A 12,952-nucleotide genomic window follows, 5' to 3' on the forward strand; every position below is an offset into this window, starting at 1 on the left:
ACTCTAGAGCTCGTTTAGAGCGCTTGCAAGTGCTGATTTTAAAACTGTAAACAAATTGACTAATAGTTAGTTTATCGCTGTTTGGATGTTTTCAGACAATTCAGAGAAATTGTAAGAGTGGCCAAAAGTAGAGCTGCCTTTCGTCAGAATTCACGTGGAAACTGATCCTGTGCTTTTCAATGATGTTACAAAGAGGCATCATGTATGTGAGGCACAGATGCAGTCAACTACTGATCCTTGGAGAACTCTGGAGTAATTAAGTCAGAATATTAATGACAATTTGCTGGCTATGATTAGGTAGGTAAGGGTGGAACTAGATGAGAGTGGCTTCCCAGCTGGATAACACTAGAGAGGCAATGGAGAAAGATGACGTGATCAGTCTTTTCCAAGTGTGCAGACTGGTCAATAAGGAAGCATAGTTCACTTTTGTCACAGTAACACCAATGTAACTTGTAACATTGTCAGAACTGTTTTAGTAATATGACAACGGTGAAAATCTGACTGGAGGAATTCAGACGAGGAGTTTCAGGAAAGTTGGACTCAAACTTCAGAGGCTTCAGAGCATTCAGGAGCTTTGGAGAAGAAAGGGGGATTAGAGATTGGCCAGAAGTTTGCAGAAGTGGAGATTCAAGAGTTTGTTTAGAGGGGAAGGGTGGTAATGGTTGAATTGAAGGAGCAAAGATGCAGCATGGAGTGAGAGCATTCACAATGTCAGGTATTATCAGGGATGGGGGGGAGGGGGGCAGTCGAGACGAATTCAAGTGGTCAGTGGTTCAGAACGAATGGGCTTGTTAGAAAAACAAGTAGAATTCAGAGATATTTCGAATACAAGCAAAGTTGGATAGAAACTAGAAAAGGAGACATATTAACGGCTTGAGTAGGGAACAGCATTAAAAGATATTCGAACAGGTTGTCTAAGGGAAGGGAGAGAAGTAAGGAACTGATCAGAGTTTTGATCTTGGTGGAAATCCTTTGCATTTGTTGGTGGTACAGGTGGAGGCTGGAACAGACAGAGCTTGATGCTCTTTGAAAAGTAAGCGTTTTTTATTGCTGATGAGAACTGGCTAACAATACTTTACTTCTGGCCTGATTTGGTTATGAATGGCAGAATCAGTTGTCTGGTGCAACCTGTCTAATTCTATATCCATCGAGCTTATGGAAGCAGAGATGAGGGCAGTACCAATGAAGCAGTGTTAAACGTATATCAGTCTTACCTGAGAGAATGCCTCAAATTTAACAGGACTGCCCCATCAAAGATTGATCATGGTTACCGTGTAAGTAGCTAAGCAATATAGGTTCCAAAAGTCACAATTTAGATCTATAATGTCAAGGTTGCTGATCTTCAAATAGAACATAGTAGAATGTACTAGGAAGTCTTAGGCTTTGATTATTAAAGCTCCATTACTCCTTATATTCTGCTCCTCATCAATAATTTTTGCTGATGCTCAATGTTTGTCAGTGATTTAAGATGTAAGGAACTTCCTCTTTTGTAGTCCTGCTCTCCTGTGAATTGAACAAGTTATTGTAGGGCCACGGATACCTGTTGAATCATACCCAAGGAGAAGTCTTATTTCCAGGAGGGGAGGAGAGAGACTTTGAGAAAAAAAAAGCCTCTGTCGATTTTCTAATTGTGACAACAAAAATAGCAATTATTCATCACTTTCAGAAATCCTGTAGGAACTATTTTGGAGTAAAGAAATTACTTCTCTCTGTTAACTGAATTTCACAATCAAAAGAGTAGGTCATCATTCTGTACAACTATTAAGGATTTATTTTACGTATTGACAGGAATCAGCATTGATACAGAAGATGAAATTAACTCCAATCACAATTGAATGGAAAAACACAATTATATGATGCTTTATTTTTATAAGGCATTTAAGGGAATTTATTTCATTGTAAACCATGACTCTATTTCACACCGTGATTATAACTTAATTCTTAATGCCACAAACATTAATCTGCATTATATTCCATTGCAGCACAATATTAATGTCATCTTTCCTTTCGTGAAGAAAATATTAATTCAACTTCTTTCATTTATTAACACTATTTCTGTTTCAAAATAGATGTCAATGCAACTTTTATTCTGATCCAGCATTAATATCAAGAGAGAAGAATATCAATCCAACTTTATTTCAATGCAGCAATATGTGCTTGGATGTCAGTTGCTACAAATTACTAAAACAAAAATTTCAGAAATCATTGATCGATTGTTTAGGTTGTTAAAAACCTAAGTTATGGAAAGCAACGCTGGAGTTAACTCAATTTATTTTTGTCTTTCATCTTAGCTTGTCCACTCCAAATATATCTTCAATGATCATGCATAAAATTTAAGGCATTAATCCTTTATTCTTGCAATAGACCTCTGCAGGACATAGTTGCACGATTTGACAACCGTGGCCTTTTATCTGTGAACTGTTAACATGTTGTGTGCTTTGTAACAAATGATATTTGTAGATTAACAGATGTTCCAGACAACAGCAATACCAAAACTTTCATTGCAGTTTTATTTAAAACATTTTCACATCATCTCTCATTCATATCACAAAGCAGCTGAATTGTTGCCCTAGCATCCTGCTTTGTAAGGGAATGAAATTTATGCCTTAACACACACTTTCCATTTGTTGTTGCCCTGAATCAAATGGAAATTGCTGGTGCTGAAATGTATAAAATTCAGACATTGTTATGAGCTTTGTGGATGATGAAGTTCACAACATGTGATCTAAATCTATTTAGTGTTCGTGAAAAGAAGTGTTGCTGTTTCTAAACCTGCAGAGTTTCCTCTGAATTATGATTATGTGGAGAGAGCACAGGCAGGTCCTTCCTGGAAAAAAAACTGGTACTTTGTTTTGATCAGTTTTACTAAGGAGAATGATCAAGCTTTGCCTGATACAGTACTAATTGCATTTCTATAACAAAATGCTTTGCATTTTTAAAAATTGTTAACAACTAAACATTCTCATTTACAATTACAGCCAGAGGAAATACTGCTGATCTGTGTTGCTACCAGAGAGTTTGATTTAAATATCCCAGCGTCCCATTTGTATTTTAATGTTTTTTGGTTTGATTTTGGTTTATTCAGTCTGTAACTCAATTCCTGCCCATGTTTACATCAGCTTTAATTTTGTATTTTTCATGTGCTCTCCTCCACTTTCCTTTCAACCAATCATGTACGTGCGTATCATGTGACTTTGTCATGTGGCTTGCATGGTGCTGATGATGTCGTCCACGCTGGTGAACAGAAGGTAAAATCTTTGTTCTGATTGGTTGAATAAATTGAACACACTGAACACATTTCTTAAGGGTCCAATAGAGTTGAGCTTTTCAGAAGTTTCATAATTTCCTCATAAATGCATAATTATATAATTGAGCAAAATGTTGCAAAACTTATGTCTTTTTAAAAGTGGTAAGATACCCATCAAAATGGTAGAGGGAGAAATAACAAAATGAATAATTGGACTATAAAACCAGCAAATCACTTTAACCTTTAATGATATAATCAATTACTTTTATCTTGGTAAGAAATTAAACCATTAGTTTGTTTAGTCTGCCATCCAATTCAAAGTTTCTCTGTTGAAATGCCATGGACCAGTTTCCTTTGCTGATCACACTCTTCTGCCACACACAGATGCCCTTCAGTCACTTGTCCAGTTGGATTGCCTCAAGGATTAATGTGCATTGTGACTGTGTCATTTTTTTTCATATTTGGTGCTGGTTTGGTTTGAAACAAACCTTTGCAGCTGATTGTTATTCAGTGACATAGTTGATATCCGAAGATTCCAAATTAAAGTAGTTAATTGCAGCAGAGGAAATCAACAAGGAAAGTTATTTAAAAACAAGGGGAAAAGAAGTTTTTAAATAGGTAAAATGTATTATGTTGGAGGTCAATAAGTAAAAACATAATGATTTTGATGGAAAGATAGTGGGGATAAATGAATGCAGAGGGAGGTTGAATGAGGTGATGGACAAAATAGAAGAAAGCAAGTTTGAGCATTTGTTTCTATTTAAGGTTGTATTTTTGAGCTTCCGCCAAAAGCTTAATGAATTTATCAGCACCCAAACCACACCTGCATCCAGAGACTTGGATTTGATCTATTCTCTGATGCCTTATCCCACTTTAGCCCTGATAACAAAGAAGTTTTTCATTTGCTCTCTTCCTGGAATAGTGAGAGGAAGCTTCAGTCACTATGTTGGAAGTACTTGAGTAAATATCAGATGAAGGTGGGGGTCAAAACGTATGGTGCTGGAAAAGCACAGCCGGTCAGACAGCATCCGAGGCACAGCAGAGTCGACGCTTCGAGCATAAGCTCTTCATCGGGATTCCCGATGAAGAGTTTATGCTCAAAATGTCGACTCTCCTGCTTGTCAGATGCTGCCTGACCAGCTGTGTGTTTCCAGCACCACGATTTTTGACTCTGATCTGCAGTCCTCATTCCTCCTAAATATCAAATGAGAACAGAATGTGGCTTGGCTTTGATGCCTTCCCCAACCCTCTCAAATACCCAATCCACACAGTGCAAGGACTTTCAAAGCTGATAATTAACAAAACTGATTGATTTACCAGTTGGCAATTTAAGGGCTAATCAAATATAACAATTTTTTTTGCCAGTTAGCCTTATTAAAGTGAATCTCCCATTCAACTGTTGAATTGTATTTGATGCATAAAAATTAACCGAACGTCATATACAATAAAGCAGCCACTAATACATTATTGACTTTCTTGTATTAACTATACCTTGAAGTAGGTTTAAATATCTGGTGTAGTTTTTAAAGAATGTAACTTTCTTAGTTTTCATTTTCTAAATTATTTTTTCATGCACTTATGCAGATTTCAGTATTAATAAATAGATTTTGTAATTCCTGGTGTACAAAAAAATAAAAAAAGTTCTTAAAGATTATATGAAATTAAATACTAATAAACCTAAAATAAGTGTAATCTTAAGCAAACTTGTTTTTAAGAAGTACAGAAGTGAAGGTCATCATGATAGTTAAATTAACATGGACCTAAATCATATTAAATTTAGTGATGTGGTGTGCCTGCAAAATGGTGCTTAAAATGCTGAAGATAAATCGGAGAAGTCATTGAGCATTTTGTCCATGTAATAGGGTTTAAAAATAAACAATAATAATAATATTGATCATAATGAGATCTCTGCCCTGCTGACTGTTTAGCGTTTTCACAAAAAAAATCAACTTTGTTGTCATTCCAAGCAAACTGTTGATCTTGTTTGAATTTTCACAAAATGAAATAAAGCTGTGTACTGGTGCCAAGTATGTAGGTTGAAATGTGTCTAATACATTAATATTACTAACACCAACACCTGCCTTAAGCTGTACATATGATTTTTTTCTGCATTGCTTCCCTGCTAAAATTTTTAAAAATACTCATTCCAGTTGTTGCCTAGATATAATTTTTGTACTGTAATTAATCTTGCTGGAAGATAGTGCTGTTTTTTGTTTTTAAATCTGCTCTTTTGATTTTTAAGGGGAAGCATCTAGGCAGGTTAGAATACAGATCAAGACTAACACTTGTAACTCACAAGCATTGTTGCATGTCGCAAGTAGTTCTACTCCCCTCCTGAAGCCTATTGGGCGACATCCTGAAGGACAAAAAGAGGCTGAGAGTTGTATTCTTTCCCTACAATCCCTATGCATGCCATTTGTGTAGCAGATGCAGGCTGAATTTGCCATGGATCTTTCACCTGTGTGTCTTTCACTTCTTCCTTTTACATTTGATCAATCATAACTGAATCGATGCGCAACAAACAATGCACAACATTTTTTTTCATCTAGGCATTTTTTTTTGAATCTTTTAGTACCATTTACACTGTGTGTGTTGACTCTTGGCAGAATGGAAGGGATACAGCTGCTGGAAATCTGAAATAAAACAGAAAGTGCTGGAAATGTTCAGCAGATTTAGCTGAATCTACAGTGAAAGAATGAGAGCAGAGTTGATGTTTTAGGTCTCTGACCTGTATGATGGGACAGCTTTTTAAGCCTTATAACAGGTGCCATGATGCTGTCATGGACGCCGATATCAAATTAAATGCTGGCACCTGAGAGAAATTCGATGTTTTCTTGGTAAAATATTCCAATACCATTCCACAGATCAATGAATTGTATTTATCCCATTGCTGGAGCATGGGATTTGATAAAACTACAGCATGCCAAGCCAAAATTATTTGCTGAAAATCTGCAAATTAAGCAAATAATTATTGGTGAATATGAAAAGACACTTAGTGTAAATGGTACTGCCATATGCATGCTAACTGGGTCTTTTTCTTCATTTAGAGCCAGAAAATCACATAGTCATATAATCCTTGCCAATACGATGTCCGGAATATTGTTGCATGACCGAGCATGGTTTGTGTTGGTGCTTCTTTCTTCTTTAACTTCTTTATTTTGCCCAGAGAAAGGAGTAACCTACATTTAGTGATTGGATTGTGTACCATTTGGAATCAGCCTTCAAAAGGAGCAACTGTTTTTCTGTTTCTTCCTTTGGAATGTCACTAACCTGTTAAGTTACAGCATAACTCTGTTTATTTGAATCGCAAAACTATTCTTTGATACGTTAACCAATATCTATTCATAGCTTAAAATGAATATGTTCATTTTATAAAGTATAATATTTTATAAGCATGATTACCCCAATAATCTAACTCGAGGCAGGCACTAACAACAAAGTGAATGTTTGGTGGTGACTCTTATACAGGAGACTCAGTGAAGTCATAACATTTTATAATCATTTCTTTATTGAGTGCACTCTTACATGATCAAATTTATTGTTGTGTTCTGTGTCTTCTCTATGCAATGCAATCTGCAAGTAACATTTATCAAAATCAGTGTTTGTGTAGATAGCATTTATCTAATATTAGACTGATGAGCAGTGAATAAGACCATGACTCGCGTACAGAAAGTAAACCTAATTGTTAATTAATGTTCCAGCATCTAAATGGAATCCATATCATCCTTCCCACCTTTAGCAATCCCTTCTACTGAATTATATATTCTCCCTTCCCTTCATGTTTTACCATTGCCTGCTATGCCTCTGGTAATCAAAGCCTCCTGAACCTCTCAAGCTTCCATCCTTCTTTAAAGTCTCTCCTTAACTCATCCCCATTCCCTCCACACACCCTTTATGATATTCCCTCCTTTGGCTCAGTGTCATTTATGTTCTTGTGCCTCTGTGAAGAGCTATGAGATTGTTATCTACAGATAGTTCAGTTGTTGAATCCATTTTCGGCTTTCTTGCCCTATCAATCTCTCTTATGTCTATATCACAGCTGCTCAAGCATGATGCGACAGAAACACAATAAAAGAGCCTTGCCTTGAGTAGAAAGAAGAGGAGGGTCATTTGTTGGCCACTTCCAAGCCACCCTGTCTCCCATTCTCAGTATTCTTGGCAGGCAGGATGCAAAAGGCACCAAAAGAGGGAGCACTTGATTTATGTTCCAATTGGCCATGGAACTTTAACTTAATTCCATTTCTCACATGAAACTTTGAAGTTGTCCCTTAAAATATTTATTTTAATTTATATTATAAACATATAAATAATACCTGGTCTCCTTACAAGAGCCACCACTCCACATAACTGATCTGGTTGAGCAGAACTGCATTATTGTTTTAATTATTTAATGTAATATTATTTTGATATATCCTGCATTAAAGGGTACTTTATGAATAAAAAAGTAATTTTCAGTTTCCTCTGACCTTTGCCAGTAGTGTTTGATCATTTATTGGTGTTCCATTGTCCTTTGGGTTTCCAAGATACTGGAGAATAGATGCTCCTTTTGATTAAATGTGTTGTAATTATATTTGATGCAATTTTTGAGAAATTATATTTGGGAAAGAAAAAAGAAAATAAAAATCAAGTTTTCTTTCTCTCATTTCCGTTCAATCTGCAGTCAAGTAGAAAGATTGAATTCTCTTTATTTGGGTTTCAATCTGATTTCTTTCATTTGGGGGATAACAATTTTTAAGATTTCTTTGTTCCCCCTTTAAAATATAAAACTTAAAATCAATTTTACTCCAAGACATCAAATTTTACATTTCTCACGAGATCATATGAAAAGTTATGTCTGTTGTCCGTTTATGTCTGCCTTTGTTTTATTCTGAAGTCCTGAATGATGCATCTGATAGCTGCAGAATGTAATAAAGCAAAAGTATAATCATTACTTTCCTCACTTTAATTAAAAAATAATGGCAAAAATATTGAATGGCCAACAGTCAGAGAAATCCTGCAGATGGTCTAGCAGTCCTAGGATGTTGAAGTAAGAAGTTCTAACATTACCTAACGACTGGACTTCTTTGAATTTACATGTACCTAGTAAATCCAGAGTATGACCTTTTCAACAAGCAAATTAGCTGTCACTTTGAACAGTTCATTTTGGATCCATTTACATACATCCCCAAAACAGACATATGTTAGTGTCAATGGCAGCAAGTCAATTCCATGTCAAAGTCTCCTCAAATATTACATTACCAACTGAGAACTGCAGAAATCAGTGTCAAGTACTTTTCAAATTCAAATAGTAGAAACTCGAAAACTTCTCCTTAACTTGGTAATTTTGACTACTTTGTATTAAACAAAACCTCAGCGCAAGGCATTGTCTGAAGTACTTTTTTTCATTATACATAAATGACTAAATAAAATAATTACTACAATGTAGCAAACACTATCATTACAAATCACTTCAATGCAGTTCTGTTCTCAGTAGGTTATTTGAATCCAAAATACTTTGATTTTGCAAGAAACATGAAATGTTTTTAAAAAAATGAATGAACATAAAGCTAATGATGTCTTCTGAGTAAATGTAGTGAAGTTATTACATGACAGTTTTTGGACCATTGGATAAAAATTGTGGTGTTACCAACATTAACTTGTAGGAGAACCAAGTCCACCAAAACTTGAAGGAAAAGTGCTCGGCAGTGGAAATGTCTTCAAAGTAAATTGGATCAAGCAGGATGATGGTGGTTCCCCTATCCAACATTATTTGGTCAGATACAAAGCTGTAAGTACAGAGACATACATATATGTGTATACAGTTGCCCCAAATACAATAGGAGAATATCTACCTATCATGTTTTTTTTATTGACAGTGGTAATTTCTTACTTAAATATCTGGAATTAAGAGTCTAATGATGACCACAAATCCATTGTTGATTGTTGAAAAAAAACCATCTAGTTCACTAATGTCCTTTTGTGGGCAGCACGGTGGCACAGTGGTTAGCACTGCTGCCTCACAGCACCAGAGACCCTGGTTCAATTCCTGCCTCAGGTGACTGACTGTGTGGAGTTTGCACATTCTCCCCGTGTCTGCATAGGTTTCCTCTGGATGTTCCGGTTTCCTCCCACAGTCCAAAAATGTGCAGGTTAGGTGAATTGGCCATGCTAAATTGCCCGTAGTGTTAGGTGAAGGGGTAAATGTAGGGGTCTGGGTGGGTTGCGCTTCGGCGGGTCGGTGTGGACTTGTTGGGCCGAAGGGCCTGTTTCCACACTCTAAGTAGTCTAATCTCAAAAAATGTATTGGATTTGTAAAATAACTGGAAGTCAAAGAGAACATGTTGAGAGAGAACACTACCACAACTGGATGTATAAGAGTGCTATAAGAATTCTTTGATGTGTCAGGGAACTTTGGATTGGGTCGAATGTTAATTTAATTTATAATTTTAAAAACATTTTTTCATTCTGCATGTACAATTACAACCATGTAACAGACAAGAAATATTATTGCAGGATATTGGGATAAACTTTCAAGTTTCTACCTGATGCCAGTAATTGAGTTATATGAGTCAACCATGCACATGAGTCACCAATCATAGAAATGTCCAATTTTCATTTCTGAAGAAATCCGGGGTATTATATAGCATATAATCACCAAAATTAGCTATTCCACAGAAGCCACTTTACTCACTGTTCCATTGAAATTAGTCACTTTCACTTGGGTTTGCACAGGTTCTGTGAAGGTTATGTGCTCAAGTTTGTGCATGAGCATGCCTGCATAACCACATGGCTTCACACAGTTTTTTTTTTGTTTATTAACTTGCAGCATATGGGTGTTACTGGAGGGGCATTTGTTGCCAATTTCAAGATGCCCTGAGAAGGTGGTGATGAACAACTGTCTCGAGTCACTGCCACATCTGTTGTCGGTACACCCACAACATGTTTAGGGCATTCAATAATTTGATCCAGTTGCAGTGAACCAGTATAATTTATAGCCAGGATGACAACTTGGAGGTGTTTCCATGTGTCTCTGCTGCACTTGTTTTTGTTTGAGGTGGTAGGGGTTGTTACTTTGGAAAGTACTGTCAGAATATCCTTGGGGAGATGCTGCGTTGTGTCATGTAGGTGATAACCAGTCTGTCTCCTTGGGGAGATACTGTGATTGTCATGTAAGTGATAACCAGTCTGTCTCCTTGGGGAGATACAGTGATGTGTCATGTAAGTGGTACCCAGTCTGTCAGTGAGTCAGCAGAGAAGGGAGGTAAGTGTTGAAGATGGTGGATGGGGTGCCAATCAAACTGGACGCTTTGTCCTGGATGGTGTCAGGCTTCACACTTGTTGTTGGAGCAACAATCATCTTGGCATGTGGAAATATTTCCATCACACTCCTGACTTGTGTCATGTAGATTGAGAATTTAGGGAAACAAAAGGTTAGTTACTCTCCACAGAATTCCTAACCTTTGACCTGCCCTTGTCACCACAGTATTCACATGGCTATCCCAGTTCATTTTTTGTTCAATGGTAACCCCCAGCATTTGGATGTGGGGATTCAGTGTTGCTATGAACATCAAGGGATTATGATAGTCTTGTTGAAGATGGTCATAGCCTGGCACTTGTGTGGTCCAAATATCACTTTTCGTTTATCAACCCAAGCCTGAATATTGTCCAGGTCTTGCTGCATAGGCACATTTTTTTTTGGTATGCAAGGAGTTGAGAATAGCATTGAGCATTGTGCGGTCTTTAGTGAACCTTCTACTTCTGATCATTTGATAGAAGGAAGGTCACTAATGAAGCCAATGGTGCTTGGGCTTGGTACACTGCACTGAGGAACCCCTGTGGTAGTGTCCCAGAGCTAAATGAGTGTTCTCCAACAACCACAACAATCTTTCTTTGTGCTGGGTATAACCCCACCCTGAATTTTCACTCCAATTCCCTTTGAATGCTTTTATATTAAGAGTCGTCTCACTCCTTTGGAGTTTAGCTCTCTTTTTGTAAGCTTTTGAGTTCATAACTTCACTTTTAAGAGCCAAGCCAATTATAGACAGAATTGAAAGAGTCAATCAAGGCCCATTCTCGGCACAACTATTTTTTTCAAACGTTCTGTAGAATTTATTGTTCATCAGAACAAGTATAGAAGAAATGATGTTAACTAAAAGTAATGTTTCAGTACCTCTACTTTATAAGGCCAGTTCGCAACATTTGATGACTGGACACAGGTCCTTTGGTCTGTTCTGTTGACTGAAATTCTTCCATCTTTGATATTCCTCCTTGTTCATCAAACCACTAAACCCAGGTCCTGTTAATCCTTCATAGCCACTACTGCCTGTGCATGATCAGGAGCATCCTAATCTCTAATTGGCTTATTAGTGCATGAACAGGTCATGAACAGTTTGGGACAGGCTGATCTAAATGTGCCTAATTTCTCATTGGCTTCTTTTAAAAGTAATGGTTATCTTCATGTTATTTCCCACTGTTTACTGATTAGTTCATTGATATCTCATTGTAACATTCTGTCCCTCCTATTTTTACCGACTCCATAGATCTTTGCGAAGATGAAGCAGTACAAATGAGACCATTTGTGTAAGCTCTCAGTGTATAATGTCACCCCCTAATGATTTACATCATTCCCAGATGTTCCAATTGATACATCTAAAAGGATCAAATCAAGCACAATTCTTCAAACCTCACTGTAGGAGCAAATTCCAATGTAAATATATGTCCATGTATAAAAGCCTGTACCTCAAACTATTTTCACATGCAATAGCCTAAGTTTACATTAGTTTGAGCCATAAAACAGCAACAAAACCATAAACTAATAACTTTAGTTTTGAACTGAACATATGGATTTCTTCCTAGTTCAAAAAAAAAGTTTTCCAGTGAATTGTAATGAAACCAATTTAACTTAATTCCTCACATGCTTGATCAAGTTAAAACATCTGAATGTAAATATGTTTCGAAATATGTATGCAGATACAAAAGACAAAAATAACAAATGCAATTGCATTTTATATGCTGGGACATTAAATACAAAAACAGTGAGTTGATGAATCTTCACAATATTAATATCAATTCCTCATACATCGTGCAATTTGAAACATGCCATTGTAGAAATTAATTTGAAGAAAAGGAGGAGAAATGCAGATTCACTAAATTAATACCAAGGAGAAGAGGCTACAGTTATTTTGACATATGGAGGAAATCAAGGGTTATGTAGATTAAGTAGATCAAACAATTAAAAGTCAATTCTTGTAGTCAGAATTGATAATATTGATAAATTGATACACCCAAAACGTTGACTTCTCCACCTCCTGATGCTGCCTGGCTTGCTGTGTTCTTCCAGCCTCCCAATTGTCTACCAATTGATAATAAAAGGTTAATTTTTATGACTAATAGCAGAAGCACAAATTGGTGGGCCAGAATTCTTTTTCATGCACATATTTCCTAAAACATGGAGTAGATTTCCATAACCATTAAAGAGGAAATTAAAGAGGCTACTGACTGTGTGGAGTTTGCACGTTCTCCCCGTGTCTGCGTGGGTTTCCTCTGGGTGCTCCGGTTTCCTCCCACAGTCCAAAGATGTGCAGGTCAGGTGAATTGGCCATGCCAAATTGCCCGTAGTGTTAGGTAAGGGGTAAATGTAGGGGCATGGGTGGGTTGCACTTCGGCGGGTCGGTGTGGACTTGTTGGGCCGAAGGGCCTGTTTCCACGCTGTAATGTAATCTAGAT

At 36.9% G+C, this 12,952-nt stretch overlaps 1 protein-coding gene across 18 annotated transcripts in view; it reads left to right on the plus strand.

The window, feature by feature from the left end:
- ncam1a (neural cell adhesion molecule 1a) overlaps nt 1–12,952 on the plus strand; it is a 497,275-nt gene that overhangs the window by 425,672 nt on the left and 58,651 nt on the right. For 16 of the 18 annotated variants that reach the window (XM_072593194.1, XM_072593195.1, XM_072593196.1 and 13 more), the window contains one exon: nt 8,890–9,014. The exons of the other annotated variants lie outside the window; for them this stretch is intronic. In XM_072593194.1, coding sequence (XP_072449295.1) covers nt 8,890–9,014 — 125 coding nt within the window. The remainder of the gene's footprint in view (nt 1–8,889; nt 9,015–12,952) is intronic. 18 annotated transcript variants of the gene reach the window in all.

This window comes from Chiloscyllium punctatum, chromosome 23, assembly GCF_047496795.1.
Source record: "Chiloscyllium punctatum isolate Juve2018m chromosome 23, sChiPun1.3, whole genome shotgun sequence".
Taxonomy (NCBI): domain Eukaryota; kingdom Metazoa; phylum Chordata; class Chondrichthyes; order Orectolobiformes; family Hemiscylliidae; genus Chiloscyllium; species Chiloscyllium punctatum.